Source organism: Homarus americanus, unplaced genomic scaffold (assembly GCF_018991925.1).
Source record: "Homarus americanus isolate GMGI-L3 unplaced genomic scaffold, GMGI_Hamer_2.0 scaffold36188, whole genome shotgun sequence".
NCBI classification, from domain to species: Eukaryota; Metazoa; Arthropoda; class Malacostraca; order Decapoda; family Nephropidae; genus Homarus; species Homarus americanus.
Window position 1 is genome coordinate 2963014 of NW_024718183.1, and position 20682 is coordinate 2983695.

At 48.3% G+C, this 20682-nt stretch overlaps 1 protein-coding gene across 1 annotated transcript in view; it reads right to left on the reverse strand.

Moving 5' to 3' along the window:
* The window catches only part of LOC121859314 (metabotropic glutamate receptor-like), a 97483-nt gene that overhangs the window by 53665 nt on the left and 23136 nt on the right, over positions 1 to 20682 (reverse strand). Inside the window, 1 exon segment of the mRNA XM_042356109.1 lies at positions 19280 to 19390. Coding sequence (XP_042212043.1) covers positions 19280 to 19390 — 111 coding nt within the window.

Consider the following 20682-nt stretch of genomic DNA (forward strand, 5'->3'; position numbering starts at 1 on the left):
CCCACCTGTATCCTCCCCTCACCTGTATCCTCACCTCCCTGTCCCTCACCTCCCTGTATCCTCACCTCACATGTATCCTCACCTCCCTGTATCCTCACCTCACCCCTGTATCCTCACCTCCCTGTATCCTCCCCACCTCACCTGTATCCTCCACCTCCCCTGTATCCTCACCTCCCTGTATCCCCCACCTCCCTGTATCCTCACCTCCCCTGTATCCTCCCTCCGCTTCCTCACCTCTCTGTCCTCACCTCATCTGTCCTCACCTCACCTGTCCTCACCTCCTATATCCTCACCTCACCTGTATCCTCCACCTCCTGTATCCTCCCACCTCCCTGTATCCTCACCTCCCTGATCCTCACCTCACCTGCTCACCTCCAGTATCCTCCACCTCCCTGTATCCTCCCACCTCTCTTCTCATCTCCTGTATCCTCACCTCCCCTGTATCCTCACCTCCTGTATCCTCACCTCCCTGTCTCCCACCACACCTGTCCTCCACCTCCCTGTATCCTCACCTCCCCTGTATTCTCATCCCTGTCCTCACCTCACATGTATCCTCACCTCCTGTATCCTCCTCAACTGTATCCTCACCCCTGTATCCTCCACCTCCCCTGTCCCCCACCTCCCTGTCCTCACCTCCTGTATCCTCACCTCCCCTGTATCCCTCCACCTCACCCTGCCCCATCCTCACCTCCCTGTATCCTCACCTCTGTATCCTCACCTCCTGTATCCCTCACCTCCCTGTATCCCCCCACCTCCCTGTCATCCCCCACCTCACCTGTATCCTCCCACCTCCCTGTATCCTCACCTCACCTGTATCCTCACCTCCTGTAGCCTCACCTCACCTGTATCCTCCCCTGTATCCCCACCTCACCTGTATCCTCACCTCCCTGTATCCTCCCTCACCTGTATCCCTCACCTCCCTGTATCCCCACCTCCCTGTATCCCCCACCTCCCTGTATCCTCCCACCTCCCTGTATCCTCACCTCCTGTATCCCCCTCACCTCTCTGTATCCTCACCTCATCTGTATCCTCACCTCACCTGTATCCTCACCTCCTGCCCCTCACCTCCTGTATCCTCCACCTCACATGTATCCTCACCTCCTGCTTCCTCACCTCCCTGTATCCCCTCTCCTGTATCCTCACCTCACCTGTATCCCTCACCTCACCTGTATCCTCACCTCCCTATATCCTCACCTCACCTGTATCCTCACCTCCTGTATCCTCCCACCTCCCTGTATCCTCACTCCCTGTATCCTCCCACACCTCACCTGTATCCTCCACCTCCACCTGTATTCTCATCTCCCTGTATCCTCCCCTCACCTGTATCCTCACCTCCCTGTATCCCCACCTCCCACCTGTATTCTCATCTCCCTATCTCCACCCCTCACCTGTTCTCATCTCCTGTATCCCCTCACCTCCTGTATCCTCACCTCCCTGTATCCTCCCCACCTCACCTGTATCCTCATCTCCTGTATCCTCACCTCCCTGTATCCCTCCCCTCCCTGTATCCTCACCTCCCTGTATCCCCCACCTCCTGTATCCTCACCTCCCTGTATCCCCCACTCCTTATCCTCCCCACCTCTCCTGTCCTCACCTCCTGTATCCCCCACCTCCCTGCATCCTCACCTCCCTGTCCCCCCCTCCCTGTATCCTCCCACCTCCCTGTATCCTCCACCTCACCTGTATCCTCACCTCCCTGTATCCTCACCTCCCTGTATCCCCACCTCCTGTATCCCTCACCTCCCTCCCCACCTCCCTGTATCCCCTCCACCTCCCCTCACCTCCCCTGTATCCTCACACTCCTGTATCCTCCACCCTCCCTGTCTCCTCCTTCCACCTCCTGTATCCTCCACCTCCCTGTATCCCCCACCTCCCTGTATCCTCACCTCCTGTATCCTCACCTCACCTGTATCCTCCCTCCCTGTATCCTCACCTCCCTGTATCCTCACCTCACCTGTATCCTCACCTCCCTGTATCCTCCCCACCTCCACCTGTATCCTCACCTCCCTGTATCCTCACCTCACCTGTATCCTCACCTCACCTGTATCCTCCCCACCTCACCTGTATCCCCCACCTCACCTGTATCCTCCCTCCTGATCCTCCCTCCCTGTATCCTCACCTCCTATCCCCACCTCCTGTATCCTCACCTCACCTGTATCCTCCACCTCCCTGTATCCTCCCACCTCACCTGTATCCTCACCTCCTGTATCCTCCCACCTCACCTGTATCCTCACCTCACCTGTATCCTCACCCCACCTTCACCCCCTCCTGTATCCTCACCTCCTGTATCCCCTCCCCACCTGTATCCCTCCACCTCCCTGTATCCTCCCCACCTCACCTGTATCCTCACCACCTGTATCCTCCACCTCCCTGTATCCCCACCTCACCTGTCCCCTCCATCCTCACCTCCCTGTATCCTCACCTCCCTGTATCCTCCCCACCTCACCTGCATCCTCACCTCCTGTATCCTCACCTCCCTGTATCCTCACCTCCCCTGTATCCTCACCTCCCTGTATCCTCCACCTCCCACCTGTATCCTCCCACCTCACCTGTATCCCTCCCCACCTCACCTGTATCCCCCACCTCACCTGTATCCTCACCTCCCCTGTATCCTCACCTCCTGTATCCTCCACCTCCCTGTATCCTCCCCACCTCACCTGTATCCCCTCCCCTCACCTGTATCCTCACCTCCCCTGTATCCTCCACCTCACCTGTATCCTCTCCCCTCACCCCTGTACTCCTCCCCTCACCCCTCCTGTCCCTACCTCACATGTATCCTCCACCTCCCTGTATCCTCACCTCCCCTGTATCCCCCACCTCCTGTATCCTCACCTCACCTGTATCCTCCCACCTCACCTGTATCCTCTCACCTCCCTGTATCCTCCTCCTGTATCCTCCCACCTCACCTGTATCCTCCCACCTCACCTGTATCCTCCACCTCCCTGTATCCTCCCACCTCCACCTGTATCCTCCCCCACCTCACCTGTATCCTCACCTTATCCTCACCTCACCCCTGTATCCCTCACCTCCCCTGTATCCCTCCTCACCTGTATCCCCACCTCCCTGTCCTCACCTCCCTGTATCCTCCCACCTCCCTGTATCCCCCACCTCCCTGTATCCTCCCTCACCTGTATCCTCCCACCTCACCTGTATCCTCCCACCTCCCTGTATCCCTCACCTCCCTGTATCCTCCCCACCCCTCACCTTATCCTCACCTCACCTGTATCCTCACCTCCCTGTATCCTCATCTCACCTGTATCCTCCCCTCACCTGTATCCTCCCCACCTCACCTGTATCCTCATCTCCACCCTGTATCCTCCACCTCCTGTCCTCACCTCCCTGTCCTCACCTCCCTGTATCCTCACCTCCTGTCCTCACCTCCTGTATCCTCACCTCCCTGTATCCTCCCCACCTCACCTGTATCCCCCTCCTGCATCCCTCACCTCCTGTATCCTCACCTCCATGTATCCTCACCTCACCTGTATCCTCACCTCCCCTGTATCCTCACCTCACCTGTATCCTCCACCTCCCTGTATCCTCCCACCTCACCTGTATCCTCACCTCCCCACCTGTATCCTCCACCTCACCTGTATCCTCACCTCACCTGTATCCTCACCTCCTGTATCCTCCCACCTCCTGTATCCTCCCACCTCCACCTGTATCCTCCCACCTCACCTGTATCCTCACCTCCTGTATCCTCACCTCACATGTATCCTCACCTCCCTGTATCCTCACCTCACCTGTATCCTCCCACCTCCCACCTGTATCCTCACCTCCACCTGTATCCCTCACCTCCCCTGTATCCCCACCTCCTGTATCCTCCCACCTCACCCTGTATCCTCCCCACCTCACCTGTATCCTCACCTCACCTGTATCCTCCCCACCTCACCTGTATCCTCACCTCCCTGTATCCTCCACCTCACCTGTATCCTCACCTCCCTGTATCCTCCCACTTCACTTGTATCCTCACCTCACCTGTATCCTCCCCTCCCTGTATCCTCCCCACCTCACCTGTATCCTCCACCTCACCTGTCATCCTCACCTCAGCTGTATCCTCACCTCCTGTCCCTCACCTCCCTATAACCTCACCTCCTGTATCCTCACCTCCCTATAACCTCCCTCACCTGCATCCTCACCTCCCATATCCTCACCTCCACTGTATCCTCACCTCCCTGTCCTCACCTCACCTGTATCCTCACCTCACCTGTATCCTCACCTCACCTGTATCCTCACCTCACCTGTATCCTCACCTCACCTGTATCCTCACCTCCCCTGTATTCTCACCTCTCATTAAGACCGGCACCACACTCGAACGCCTGTACTAGTGACCTTTAAAACCGGAAACAGGCGCTATATCCACTCACCCATTGTGCCACTACCACACACTAGACCATTTAGTTACAATATTCAGCTATAGTTTATCAATTCAATCTGTTTATCGGTCACCATAACGCGACAAGTTACCATTAAAATATCAAATGTTAATGTTGTTATTAATCTCAATCTTGTGTTAATTTATGCATGACTTAGTGTTGTTTACCTGTGGGTGTGTAGCGCAGGTAACATTAGTCTAATTAACTCACTTAACACCTGTACTTCATCACAGTTCTGTGTTCTTCACCTGTCCTTCAACAAACTCTGTAGAACTGAAGTAAACAACAGAGTCTTTCTATCTGTTTATCCTGACATTCTTCTCTGGTGAGGTAACATTCTACTGCGGTGAGGTAAGATTTTACTGTGGTGAGGTAACATTCTTCTTTGGTGAGGTAATATTCTTCTCTGGTGAGGTAACATTCTTATGTGGTGAGGTATCATTCTTCTGTAATGAGGTAACATTCTTCTTTGGTGAGGAAATATTCTTCTCTGGTGAGGTAACATTCTTATGTGGTGAGGTATCATTCTTCTGTGTTGAGGTAACATTCTTCTGTGCTGAGGTAACATTCTTCTCTGGTGAGGTAACAGTCTTCTTTGGTGAGGTAACATTCTTCTGCGGTGAGGTAACATTTTATGGTTGAGGTAACATTCTAATGTGGTGAGGTATCATTCTACCGTGGTGAAGTAACATTCTACAGTGTTGAGGTAACATTCTTCTCTAGTGAGGTATCATTCTCCGGTGGTGAGGTAACATTCTTCTGTGGTGAGGTAACATTCATCTGTGGTGAGGTAGCATTCTTCTGTGATGATATAACATTCTTATGTGGTGAGGTAACATTCATCTGTGGTGAGGTAACATTCTCAGTGGTGAGGTAACATTCTCCGGTGGTGAGGTAACCTTCATCTGTGGTGAGGTAACATTCATCTGTGGTTAGGTAACATTCATCTGTGGTGAGGTAATATTCTTCTGTGGTGAGGTAACATTCTTTTTTGTTGAGGTAACATTCTTCTGCGGTGAGGTAACATTTTTATGTGGTTGAGGTAACATTCTACAGTGGTGAGGTATCATTCTACCGTGGTGAAGTAACATTCTACAGTGTTGAGGTAACATTCTTCTCTAGTGAGGTATCATTCTCCGGTGGTGAGGTAACATTCTTCTGTGGTGAGGTAACATTCATCTGTGGTGAGGTAGCATTCTTCTGTGATATACCATTCTTATGTGGTGAGGTAACATTCATCTGTGGTGAGTAACATTCTCCAGTGGTAGAGTAACATTCTCAGTGGTGAGGTAACCTTCATCTGTGGTGAGTAACATCTCATCTGTGGAGGGTAACATTCTCCAGTGGTGAGGTAACATTCTTATGTGGTGAGGTAACATTCATCTGTGGTGAGGTAACATTCATCTGTGGTGAGGTAACATTCTTCTGTGGTGAGGTAAAATTTTTGTGGTGAGGTAACCTTCATCTGGAGGATTCATCTGTTGAGGTAACATTCTCCAGTGGGAGGTAACATTTTTCAAGAGAACATCCTGTGGGAGGTAATATTCTCTGTGGTGAGGTAACACTGTGGTTAGGTAACATTCATTTGTAGAGGTAATATTCTTCTGTAGAGGTAACATTCTTATGTGGTGAGGTAACATTTTTGTGGTGAGGTAACATTCTCCTGTGGTGAGGTAATATTCTCCTGTAGAGGTAACATTCTCCGGTGGTGAGGTAACATTCTCTGGTGGTGAGGTAACTTTCTCCAGTGGTGAGGTAACATTCTTCTCTGGAGAGGTTTCATTCTCCTGTGGTGAGGTAACATTCTCCGTGGTGAGGTAACATTCTCCAGTGGTGAGGTAACATTCTCCGTGTGAGGTAACTTTCTCCAGTGGTGAGGTAACATTCTTCTCTGGAGAAGTTTCATTCTCCTGTGGTGAGGTAACATTCTCCGTAGATAACATTCTCCGGTGGAGGTAACATTCTCAGTGTAGTAACATCTGCAGTGAGGTAACATTTCTGGAGGGGTTTCCTCCTGAGGTAACATTCTCCAGTGGTGAGGTAACATTTTTTTGTGGATATTCTCCTGTGGTGAGGTAATATTCTTATGTGGTGAGGTAACATTTTTTGTGGTTAGTAACATTCTCCTGTGGTGAGGTAACATTCTTCGGTGGTGAGGTAACATTCTCCAGTGGTGAGGTAACATTCTCCAGTGGTGAGGTTGTAACATTTAGCTTCTTAATAACATTGTAACACAGTAATGGGGAAAACAAATTATCTCTACCTTTTACCAACTGTGTAACTGTTAGGTGACTGTTACCGTTGTATAACAACTACTTGTGAAGCTGTCATATGTGTAACAACCTTCCTGGGTGGTCACCACTTGTAACAGTCACTTGTGAGGTTGTTACCTTATATTCTAGACGAACTAAAATATAGATAAAAGTTGATTGGATTTTCTGTAGTGAAACCCAATATGTTCCTTTTCTTCGTTTATTATAAAAGGTTTCTTTGTACACTTTCAAAGAGGATATCACCGTAACTACACTGTGAATCAAGTGCAAGTTAAGGACGGAGCTTAACTTAAGATAAGCTTTTAGGTCAGAAGTCCTTAGCTCGTGAGGGTTGAGTGAAGACTGAGTGATCACTGGGGTAAATAGCCGGCTTTGCTGACCTAAGGTCTAAATAGAGACGCGCCCTCCAGTGGAAAGTTACCGATCACGTGTTCAATGAATGGACCACATGATCACTGCAGGAGGGAGGTTACCGTGGGTGATGGAGTTATGCATGTAATTAACCCACATTTATATAACACGTCAACTATGAGACAGGGGCTAATACAAGGTAACATTCTCTGGTGGTGAGGCAACATTCTCCGGTGGTAACATTCTCCGTTGAGGTAACATTCTCTGTGGTGAGGTAACATTCTTCCGTGTAGGTAACATTCTCTGGTGGTGAGGCAACATTCTCCGGTGGTGAGGTAACATTCTTCTGTGGTGAGGTAACATTCTCCGGTGCTGAGGTAACATTCTTCTGTGGTGAGGTAACATTCTCCGGTGCTGAGGTAACATTCTTCCGTGGTGAGGTAACATTCTCCGGAGGATAACATCTAGTGGTGAGGTACATTCTTCAGGTAACATTCTCCGGTGTTGAGGTAACATTCTTCTGTGGTGAGGTAACATTCTCCGGTGCTGAGGTAACATTCTTCTGTAGAGGTAACATTCTCCCAGAGGTAACATTCTTCCGTGGTGAGGTAACATTTCCGGTGATGAGGTAACATTCTTCTAGTGGTGATAACATCGTGTACCTGGTGCTGAGGTAACATTCTTCTGTAGAAAATTCCCCTGAGGCATTTCTGTGATGAGGTAACATTCTCCGCTGAGGTAACATTCTTCGAGGTAACATTCTCCGGTGCTGAGGTAATCATCTCTGGGTGTGGTATTCTCCCAGAGAGTAACATTCTTCTGTGGTGAGGTAACATTCTTCCGTGGTGAGGTAACATTCTCCGGTGATGAGGTAACATTCTTCTAGTGGTAGGTAACATTCTTTCGTGGTGAGGTAACATTCTCTGGTGGTGAGTTACCTCCAGTGATGAGGTAAATGTTCTCGTTGCTCTGATTCGTGACGTTATTATGAAGCTTAATTCGGACTGAACGTCTTATTAGTTAATTATCAATATATGTTTTTCATTATGAATTAACGTAACTACAAATATGAAAACTCAATAACCAATCATGATAATAAATTAGTAGGTAAAATTATAGTCAATGTTTGTGATTATCTACTAATTATATATAGAGAGGAAGTTTATATATATATTTTAATTAATCTAAAGAGGTAGGGTTAGTAATACAGTGCTAAGGATCATATTCTAGTCCTGCATCCCTGTAGATGTGACGTCAATTATATAATGTGTCCGTAAGGATTTTGACAACATACATCTAATCTCCCATATATTGGTTACCTGGTAATTAATTATCAAGACCATGATACTGTTACTGCACTTGGCCATAATACTACCTACTGACCTCATAGGATACTGTTGCTACCTGGTGACTCACTTGCTACCCCTGGTGATCAACTTTCACCCGAGACCATACTTGTTGTTGGTGACTCATAGACTACTGTTGCTACCTGGTGACTCACTTATAGGCTACTGTTGCTTCCTGCTTACGCTTAAGGCTACTGTTGCTACCCTGATGACTCATTTGTAGGCTAATGTTACTCCCGTGAATGCCTAGGCTACTGTTGCTTCCTGGTGATTGGCTTATAGGCTGCTGTTGCTACCTGACCCACCTAGACTAATACCTGGTGACTCTTTAGGCTACTGTTGCCACTATGACTCCAACTTGGGAGCTAATGTTACTACCTGGTGACTCTTAGGCTAATGTTGCTACCTGGTGACCCAAACACTCTAGGCTACAAGCACCTGGTGACCACTGTGGTAATGCCACGTTCAGCACCTGAGCTACCCAGGACTCAAGATGCTCACCTGGGTAACTTGTAGGCAATGTTACTACCTGGTGACTTTTAGGCTAATGTTGCTACCTGGCATCGCACTACTGTTGCTACCTGGTACTTACCATAAGCGCTGCTACCTCTTATCTACAGAATATGTTGTACCTGGTGACTCCCACTTGTGCTAATGTTGCTACCTGGACGATCAAAATGTTCTACCTGGCTCACTATAGCTGCTGATGTGTACCTGGCTCATTAGACTGCTGTTGCACTGGCACTTATATACTGTTGCTACCTGGTGACTCACTCTATAGGCTGCTGATGCTACCTGGTGACTGGCTTAGCTACTGCTGCTACTGACTCACCTTAGGCTAATGTTACCAGTACTTTAGGCTACTGTTGCTACCTGGTGACCATAGACTACTGTTGCTACCTGGTGACTGTCATAGGGCCACCTTTGCTTCCTGGTGACTCACTTGTAGCTAATGTTACTACCTGGACTCTTGTATTGTTGCTACCAGACTCAATACTGTTGCTACCTGGTGACTGCTTATAGGCTGCTGCTACTGGTGACCTGGCTTATAGGCTACTGTTTCACCTGGTGACTCACTGCAGGCTAATGTTACTACGTGGTGACTCTTAGGCTACTGTTGCTACCTGACCACTTATAGGCTGCTGTTGCTACCTGGTGACTGGGCTTATAGGCTACTGTTGCACCTGGTGACTCAGTTAAATGTTACCTGGTGACTCTTAGGCTTGTATTGCTGACCTGGTGACTCATAGACTACTGCTACCTGGTGACTACCATAGCCAGATGCTACCAGCTCACTTATAGGCTGCTGTTGCTACCTGGTAATGACTTATAGGCTACTGTTGCTGCACTCACTGTAGGCTAATGCTACCTATGATGTTAGCTAATGTTGCTACACCTACTGTTGCTACCTGACTCACTAATAGGCTGCTGATGCTACCTGGTGACGGCTTATAGGCTGCTGCTACCTGGACCACTAGGCTAATGCTACCTGGTGACTCTTAGGCTACTGTTGCTACCTGATGACTCATAGACTACTGTTGCTACCTGGTGACTCACTTATAGGCTGCTGATGCTACCTGGTGACTGGATTATAGGCTGTTTTACCTGGTGGCTGGCTTATAGGCTACTGTTGCTACCTGGTGACTCACTTGTAGGCTAATGTTGCTACCTGGTGACTCTTAGGCTACTGTTGCTACCTGGTGACTCACACTATGGTACGACTCACCAGTACCTTAGTCATCTATACACACGTACTCTGCCAGGGTCACCATAAAGGGTGATGGATTATGAAGTGAACCAGAGGGACTATCGAAGCCTTCAGTGTGTTGGGTTGGGTTGGGTTGGGTTGGGTTGGGTGGGTGGGTTGGGTTGGGTTGGGTGTTGGTGGGGTTAGTTGTGGTGGAGTTGCTTGGGTTGGGTGAGGTTCGGATAGGTTAGATTAGGTTAGGTTAGGTTAGGTTAGGTTAGGTTAGGTTAGGCTGTAGATAGAGTTGAAAAAGGCGCGTTATTGTGTCTTTAACTATAGATATGGGACTCCATGGACGCATTTCCTGGCATAATAACGATGCCAAAAAGTTATAGAATTTATATCAAAACATCACCCATAACTATCCTAACCCCAACCCATCCCACTTATCCCTTTCAGGTTAAAAAATAAAAATAAAAATACGAAACTTTGAGAATTTGGTTGAGTGGTTGGTGGCCTGGCTAGCAGTGTGACGTCATGAGGTAAGCGGGTTTTCTGCCTCACCACCTACGTGAATGACGACGTATGTGAGAAGTCTAAAAAAAATGAGACAAAATGAATAAAAATTGTTGGATGGAGTAAATAGTTGAGAGGAAAACTGTTGGATACTTTTGACTTTGGTTGGTGGATAAAACTATATTGTGTTGGGTCGGGTCAGGTTAGGTTAGGTTAGGTTAAGTTAGGTTAGGTTAGGTTAATTTGATGTCTTTAAGATATAGATTCATGTGTTACCTACTCTGCCTAAAACCGAATAATAACACGAGGAATTTATTACCTTTTGAGAGGGGGTAAAAATTCCATCTAATGCTACGTCCAGAATTTAATCTTATGAGGTCTAATATTTCTCCTTCACTTGAGGTAATCTGGGCACGAGGCAGTGCTAATTAAGGAAATAAATTTGGACTGCAAACTGTGGTCACATAATTTTTTCCCACCTGGGGCTGGAAATTCTTCATGTGATCCATTTTCCTTAATCAGATTATTTTCCTCACGATCAATGAACCGATAACGAGTCATCATCAAGACGTTCACTATCATACGTCTCACTCATACACCTCACCCATACACCTCACTCATACACCTCACTCATACACCTCACTCATACACCTCATTCATACACCTCACTCATACACCTCACCCATACACCTCACTCATACACTTCACTCATACCTCCCTCATACCCCACACTCCTACACCCCTCCTTACACCTCACTCCTACACCTCACTCCTCCCCCTCACTCCATACACCTCACTCACATACACCTCACTCATACACCTCACTCATACACACCTCCTCATACACCTCACTCCCATACCCCTCACTCCATACACCTCACTCACTACGCCTCCCTCCTCACCCCTCACTCACACACCTCACTCATACACCTCACTCATACCCACCCCCTCACCCATACACCTCCCACTCACTATACCTCCTCATACCCCTCACTCATACACCTCCCTTCATACACCTCACTCATACACCTCACTCTTCACCTCCCACTCCCTTACACCTCACTCATACACCTCACCCATACACCCCCACTCACCACCTCCTCCATACCCCTCACTCCATACACCTCACTCCCATACACCTCACTCATACGCCTCACCACACACCCCACCCATACACTCACTCATACACCCCACTCACACACTTCACTCATACACCCCACCATACCCCCCACTCATACACCCCACCCATACGCCTCACTCATACACCCCACCATCCACCTCACCATACGCCCTGCCTACACACCCCACCATCCACCTCACTCATACGCTCCTGCCCATACACCCCACCCATACACCTCACCATACACCCCACCACACATCACTCATACACCCCACCATACACCTCACTCATACACCCCACTCATACACCCCACCATACGCCCCACCCATACACCGCACCCACATCACATCCCCACTCATACACTTCACTCATACACCCCACCATACGCCTCACTCATACCCCCCCTCACTCATACACATTACTCATACGCCTCATTCATACACATCACCCTACGCCTCACACCATACACCTCACTCATACGCCTCACTCATACACCACTCATACACATACTCATACGCCTCATTCATACACATCACTCCTACGCCTCACTCACACCCCACCATACGCCTCACTCATACACATCACTCATACGCCCTTTACCATACCCCCCCCCCTCACTCATACACCTCACTCAACCCTCACCCATACCCCTCACTCATCACACCTCACTCATACCCCTCACTCACACACATCACCATACGCCCCACCATACACATTAATCATACACCCCACCATACCCCCCCACTCATACCCCTCACTCATACACATCACTCATACCCCTCACTCATACACATTAATCATACACCTCACTCATACACCTCACTCATACCCCTCACTCATACACATCACTCATACCCCTCACTCATACACATTAATCATACACCTCACTCATACCCCCACTCATACGCCTCACTCATACACATCACTCATACGCCTCACTCATACACATTAATCATACACCTCACTCATATGCCTCACTCATACACCTCACTCATACATGTAATGATTGTTTATCAGTCCACAGCTTACAGCCCAGAGAATTACAACACATATAACAGTGAGTGCTACAAGCCTTGTGGTACCCCAACATACCAGGTTGACACACCCTGGGTCAGGACCCAAGGGACCTGACCTCGTCCGCTAATTACTTGAGTTAGCGGTGACTTGACCTACAACCACACCTAACCAAGACACACCTGGGCACGACCACGCACCTGGGCAAACACAGCTGTCCAGATCTAACCAGTTTAGTGTTAACTGGCGGAGGTCAAACGCCGGCTGTTTCTCCCCCATATAAAGGCCCTGCAGTCCCGTCAGCAGCGACATTGTCTTTCTCAAGATTCGGGATTCTGGTTACTCTCATTATTCTCATGTGACCTCTCTCTCCCTCCCGTCTGGTCGTCATTCTGTTCACTCTCACAGAGTCACGCTCGTCCTCCCCCCAGGTCAGGAGGGAGACTTCCCGGCCAGATCCGGCGTCACCAGCTAAGCAGAGTCTCCCATACGAGACAGTCCAATAGCACCCACTGACCCTCCGTCAGGTTACACATGAGTTTTTGTCAGAACGATCCCTAGGGTGAGTTACCTACTGTGGGAAGTGTATTCATTTCACGTTTGTGTCCGAGAGTCAGTGTCGAGTAACGTAAACATAATGTCCTAGTAACTCCGATATAATATTGATATTAATGTGTCCGTGTCATTGAGTGAATTAATAAATAGTTGTATCGAAGTGGTGTTTGAGAAGTTGTCCCTTAAGAACGTTTAAGATAAATAAGTGTAAATAACTACCCGGCCACGCTACCAAACTTCCTCTCTTTACATTCCTCCTACTATAAATATTCTACCTATATGTAATATCTTCTATGTGAGTTTTGTCTCATTATATACACCTCGCTCATATGCCTCACTCATACACCTCACTCATACACCTCACTCATATGCCTCATTCATACACCTCACTCATACACCTCACTCATACACATCACTCATACACCTCACTCATACAGCTCACTCATACCCCTCACCCATACCCCTCACTCATACACACCACTCATACCAGGCTGGAGGGGAAGCTGCCATTCACGCCATGAGAAGGATATTTGAGCAGCGTGATTGTGAGGCCATTCTCCTGGTTGACGCTTCCAACGCATTCAACATACTTAACCGCAAAGCTACACTGCACAACATCAAGAACAAGTGTCCAAGCTTTGCAATGTATGTTGTAAACACCCATAGGAACCCATCAGACCTATATATAACAAGCTTCAAGGCTCTAAGAAGAGATACCACCATAGTCAACTGAAGGAACAATGCAGGGGGGCCTTGTTGTCATTGCAATGTACACGCTAGGCCTGTCTGTGCTCCAACATACAATAAAATTTGAAACAGCCGAAGTCAAGCAAGTGGCTTACGCTGATGAACTTACAGGAGCAGAAAAAGTGGAGGACATCAAAAAGTGGTGGGACCTGTTAAACTCATGATGTCCACAAATAGGGTACCACTCAAATGCCAGCATTTCCTTCCTCATTGTGTAGCCAGGACATTATGAACGGACAATGGAGGTGTTCGGTGGAAGTGAGGTCAAAATAACAAAGGACGGCCAAAGACACCTAGGTGCGGTAATAGGCACGAATGACTTCATGACCGAGTACGTAACGGGAAAGGTTAATAAGTGGGTGAAGGAAATCCAAGCTCTGTCTAATATTGGTAAAACACAGCCACATGCGGCTTTTGTGGCATTTACTCATGGAGTCAAGCATCGCTGGAATTACCTGATGCGCACTATCTCCGATATTGGACCCCTCCTCCAACCTCTGGAAGAAACCATCAATGGTTGCTTTTATCCCAACACTAGTGAAAAACCCTTATTTAGCCCCAGCAGAAAGGTCACTCCTTGCATTACCACCGAGACTGGGAGGAATGGGATTGACGAATCCAGAGGAACTTGCCGCCACAAAACATCAGAACTCTGTCAAGTTCACGGCAACCCTCACTGGCCACATAATAGCTCAGAATGCAACAAATCAGGTGGATATCAACGAATTAAACAAGATTCAACGGTTCATTATGGCAGAACGGCAGCACATCCAAAGTGATAAACTTAAACAACTGATGCTGCCATTGTCAGTAACTTGAAAAAAAAAGTAGCTATAGTGCAGGAGGTGGGCGCCTGAACTGGCTAACAACGTTACCAATAAGGGCAAAAGGTGTCAGCCTTAATAAACAAGAATTCACAGATGCCAATGCTCTAAGGTACCATAGGCCAGTGGAAGGTTTGCCCTCCCAATGTGTGTGTGGCTCTTCCTATGACGCCGATCACACTATGGTGTGCAAGAAAGGGGGCTTCTTATGCATGAGACATGACGAAGTATGGGATCTTAAAGCAAATATGTTGAAGGAAATCTGCCATGATGTCAGGGTAGAACCGACCCTCCTTCTATTGGACGGTGGGAATTTCCATCACAAGACTTCAAACACATCCAGCAAAGCCCATGTGGACGTCAGTGGTCGAGGATTCTGGACGTGCGGACAGCGAGCCTTCTTTAACATATGGATTTTCGATCCCATGGCTGCATGTCACCGTAACCTAGTTCTCGATGCTGCACACAAGAGGAACGAGAATGACAAGAACAGGGTATATGGGAAGATAATTCTGAATGTTGATCAAGGCAGCTTCACTCTTCTGGTGCTCACAACCTCTGGCGGGATGGGACCAAGTGCAAGATGTTTCTATGCCAGACTCACGGAGGTGTGATCCGAACCGAAGCAGCAGCCCAGAAGCTACATTACATCCTAGATTATATGTAGACTGCCCTTCTCTCTGAATAGGTCTCCATTGCTTTGCCTCAAGGGAACGAGAGCATCGGCCCGAAAGCCGACAACAGTTGCAGATATTGACTATGAGGCAACAGTCACTGAATGGCGCAATCTGCGGCTCAACAAACTCAACACAGCTAGGATAGCTACTTATGTAGTAGAATATTTAATTTTACGATAATAAAATGGCAGCGAAGGTGTGGCTATTTGGGGAGGATGGAGGCCACGTTAAAAAAAAAGTAGTAGTAGTAGTAGTAGTAGTAGTAGTAGTAGTAGTAGTAGTAGTAGTAGTAGTAGTAGTGGTACAACACACAATAAAATTCGAAATAACTGAGGTCAAGCAAGTGGCATATGCTGATGACCTTAGAGGAGCAGGAAAAGTGGAGGACATCAAAAAATGGTAGGACCTGGTAACATCGCGAGGTCCACAAATAGGGTACCACCCAAACGCCAGCAAGTCCTTCCTCATTGTGAAGCCAGGACATTATGAACCGGCAATGGGTGTGTTTGGCGGTAATGAGGTCAAAATAACAAGGGAAGGCCAAAGACACCTAGGCGCAGTAATAGGCATGACGGACTTCAAGACCGAGTACGTAACGGGAAAGGTGAATGAGTGGGTTAGGGAAATGCAAGCTCTGTCTGAGATTGCTAACACAGAGCCACGTGCAGCTTTTGCGGCATTCACCCATGGAGTCAAGCATCACTGGAACTACCTGATGCGCACTATCCCTGATATTGGACCCCTCCTCCACCCTCTGGAAGAAGCTATCAGCGTCAATTTCATTCCCAAATTATTGACACACCCTCACTTAACCCCAGCAGAAAGATCACTCCTTGCACTACCACCGAGACTGGGAGGTATGGGATTGACCAATCCAGAGGAGATTGCTGCCACCGAACAACAAAACTCAATTAAGATCACGGCAGCCCTCAAGGACCACATAATAGCTCAGAACGCAACAGGGGAAGTGGATACCAGTGAAGTAAACAAGATTCGAAGGTCCAATACGGCAGAACGACAGCACAGCCAAAGTGATAAGTTGCAGCAACTGTTGTTGCAAGTATCCAGAGAATTTGGAAAAAAATAGTAGCTGTAGCGCAGGAGGCGGGCGCCTCGAACTGGTTAAGTACGTTACCGATAAGGGCAAATGGTTTCAGTCTCAATAAACAAGAATTTACAGATGCCAATGCTCTAAGGTACCATAGGCCAGTGGAAGGTTTGCCCTCCCAATGTGTGTGTGGCTCTTCCTATGACGCCGATCACGCTATGGTGTGCAAGAAAGGGGGCTTCATATGCATGAGGCAAGACGAAGTAAGGGATCTCACAGCTAATATGTTGAAGGAAATCTTCTGTGATGTTAGGGTAGAACCGACCCTCCTTCCATTGGACAGTAAGATTTTCCAACATAGGACTTCAAACACATCCAACGAAGCCCGTGTTGACGTCAGTGCTCGAGGATTCTGGACGCGGGGACAGCGAGCCTTCTTCGACATCATGATTTTTTATCCCATGGCCGCATGTCACCGTAACTTAGCTCTCGATGCTGCACACAGGAGGGTCGAGAACGACAAGATAAGGGAATACGGGGAGAGAATTCAGAACGTCGATCAAGGCACCTTCACTCCTCTAGTGTTCACAACCTCTGGTGGGATGGGACCAAGTGCAAGATGCTTCTACGCCAGACTCGCGGAGGTGATATCCGAACAGAAGCAGCAGCCCAGAAGTTATGTTACAGCCTGGATGAGATGTCGACTGCCCTTCTCTCTCCTTCGGTCGGCTTTGCTCTGCCTCAGGGGAACGAGAGCTGGCCCCAAAGCCGACAACTGGTGCAGATATTGATATGATGCTACAGTCACTGAATGCCGCATAGATCTGCGGCTCAACTAATTCAACACAGCTAGGATAGCTACTTATGTATTAGGATATTTAATATTACGGTAATAAAATGGTGGCGAATGTATTTGGGAGGCTGGAGGCCATTGAAAAAAAGAAGAAAAAAGTAGTAGTAGTGTGATCAATGATGGTAATAGTACTGAATCATATAAGCAAATTCTTATCCCATGTTATCTCCTGCTAGTGGGTAACAGAGACGTTTGGTGTAGTAAAAATATTTCCATTGTCGTCTACGTGAGAGCTGCACAAAAATGTAAATAATATTACCTGAGTTGATATCTCCATTTGTTTCAGGCGCCATTTACTAAGCGGGAACTATTTACAATTACAGCTGTGAGATTCATAACTGTATTCCCCCAAAACAAAAACAAAATAATTTCATCTGTTTCCAGTAATTTGTGTTCAGGGCGAAAAAAAAACTCAAATCCATTTCTCAATTATCGTTATACAGTCAGTTAGACTTGATCTATGTGATGATAGTCTCTGTGACTTTATAGAGTTTGCAGTGATACAATATGAGACCGGACAGAGATTTACCTAAAAACTGTAAAATCCGTCAGAATAATCTCCTTGTTTACAGCCGACGACATTGTTGCCATGGAAATGTGACGTAAAACTATCACAATATTTTGTAACGATACAGTAAACTTTAAAGACATATACACTGAAAAAAAATTAAAAAAAAGCCTTACACCGTCGAACAATATCGGGGTGGCTCTAAGCGCATTCAAGGGCTGAGCAGCGAGTATGGTAGAAATTGGCTGAGCCGATTAACTGCAATATATTTGGCCAATCTCCGAGGCGGTACCCGGGTGGCTGGCTGGCTGGCTGTCCGCACCGTAACCCGGGGCTTTCACCACCAAACATTTCACAAATTTTCCAAAATACAAACTATACCATTAACATTACCACAACGTAACGATCACTTTTGGTCATGGGTAATATTCTTACTTTGACATGTTGTAAAAGTATTGATGACTTAAGTGATAGAGTTAGTGAGGTACTCAGGTCACAGCGAGGCATCACAAACTAGATCATCTTATTAATAAAGTGACTCACGGGGTCAAGCAACAGTCTTCTAACTTTCACTGCACTGTACCTAACCTAACCTAACCTAACCTAACCTAACCTAACCTAACGTAAGCTTAACGTTGGTGTTGGTAATACGTTTTGTACCGAGTCTTTCATGTGATTCCTTATGGTATACACCCTTGATGTTCCGGTATAGTGTGTAAAACATTTCATATCTGTATCACAATGTTGATGGCAACTTTACACACACACACACACACACACACACACACACACACACACACACACACACACACACACATTATATACTGTATATATGAGTTTATCTCTGCAACACTGACCATATTATGCTCTTTGAAACTGAGACAGTATCATACACTACACCGAGTCAGTATCATACACTTCACTGAGCCACCATCATACAATACACTGAGCATCATACACTGAGCCACCATCACACTACACTGAGCCACCACCATACACTACACTGAGCCACCACCATACACTACACTGAGCCACATCATACACTACACTGAGCCGCCATCATACACTACACTAAGCCGCCACCATACACTACACTGAGCCACCATCATACACTACACTGAGACAGTATCATACACTACACTGAGCCGCCACCATACACTACACTGAGCCACCATCATACACTACACTGAGACAGTATCATACACTACACTGAGCCGCCACCATACACTACACTGAGCCACCATCATACACTACACTGAGACAGTATCATACACTACACTGAGCCGCCACCATACACTACACTGAGCCACCATCATACACTACACTGAGCCACCACCATACACTACACTGAGCCACCATCATACACTACACTGAGACAGTATCATACGTACACTGTAGTTGTAGTTGTGAGAGTTAGGTATCTTGCGGAAGTTGTAGATAGTGTATCTGGCAGGTCCGTCACCTCTCTCATCAAAATTCACCTGTGACCCGACCACACCTGTAATTAAGAGAGAGACATCGTTAGGTGGTGGTAGTTCAGATGTTAAGGAGGTCATTAGCACCAAGAAGCACATATACAGTACAGTACAGGTTTTATACAGTCGTGTTGGGTTTGATGAAGCGATTTATTACTGATTTTAACAAGTGTGGTGTGTAGGAGGGGAGGTGTGTAGGGGGGGGTGGTGTGTAGGAGGGAGTTGGTGTGTAGGGGTGGTGTGTATGGGGGGGTGTGTGGGGTGTGGGGGATGTGGGGGGGCGTGGGTGGGGGGGGGGTGGGTGGGGAGAGGGTGTAGGGGGGGTGGTGGGAGGGGGGTGTAGGGGGGGTGTGGGGGTGGTGTGTAGGGGTGGGGTGTGGGCGGGTGTGTGGGGGGATGGGGGGGCGTGTTGGGGGGGAGGCGGTGTAGACGGTGTGTGGGAGGTTTAGGGCGGGGGAGGGGGGGTCACAGTAAGGGGGAAGAAGTCTCACAAAATATTCTCACTATATTCTGGTTGTGCTATTTATCAAATTTTACCCCACCTTTATGGCAGCAAAAGACTCGAATATAAACTTAGTATTTCACCTCCGAAATTTCATAAAAGTACAGAGCTTTCTGGAGCTTCTGCGTCCAGGGTGTTCCTTGGGTCCCCTGCTCGTAAAAAACTGGTGGTGGTGGTGGCGGTGGTGGTGGTGGTGATGGTGGTGGTGAAGGTGATGGTGGCGGTGGTGATGGTGGTGGTGGTGGTGGTGGTGTTGGTGGTGGTGGTGGCGGCGGTGGTGGTGGTGGCGGTGGTGGTGGTGGTGGTGGTGATGGTGGTGGTGGTGGTGGTTGGTGCTGGTGGTGATGGTGGTGGCGGTGGTGGTGGCGGTGGTGGTGATGGTGGTGGTAAAGGTGATGGTGGCGGTGGTGATGGTGGTGGTGGTGGGTGGTGGTGGTGGTGGCGGTGGTGGTGGTGGTGAGGTGGTGATAGTGGTGGTGGTGATGGTGATGGCGGTGGTGATGGTGGTGGTGGTGATGGTGGTGGCGGTGGTGGTGGTGTTGGTGATGGTGGTGGTGGTGGCGGTGGTGATGGTGGTGGTGGCGGTGGTGGTGGTGATGGTGGCGGTGGTGATGGTAGTGGAGGTGATGATGGTGGTGGCGGTGGTGATGGTGGTGGTGGTGGCGGTGCTGGTGGTGGTGGCTGTGGTGATGGTGGTGGCGGTGGTGATAGTGGCGGTAGTGGTGGTGGTGGTGGTGGTGGTGGTGGTGGTGATGGTGGCGGTGGTGGTGGTGGTGGCGGTGGTGATGGTGGTAATGATGGCGGTGGTGGTGG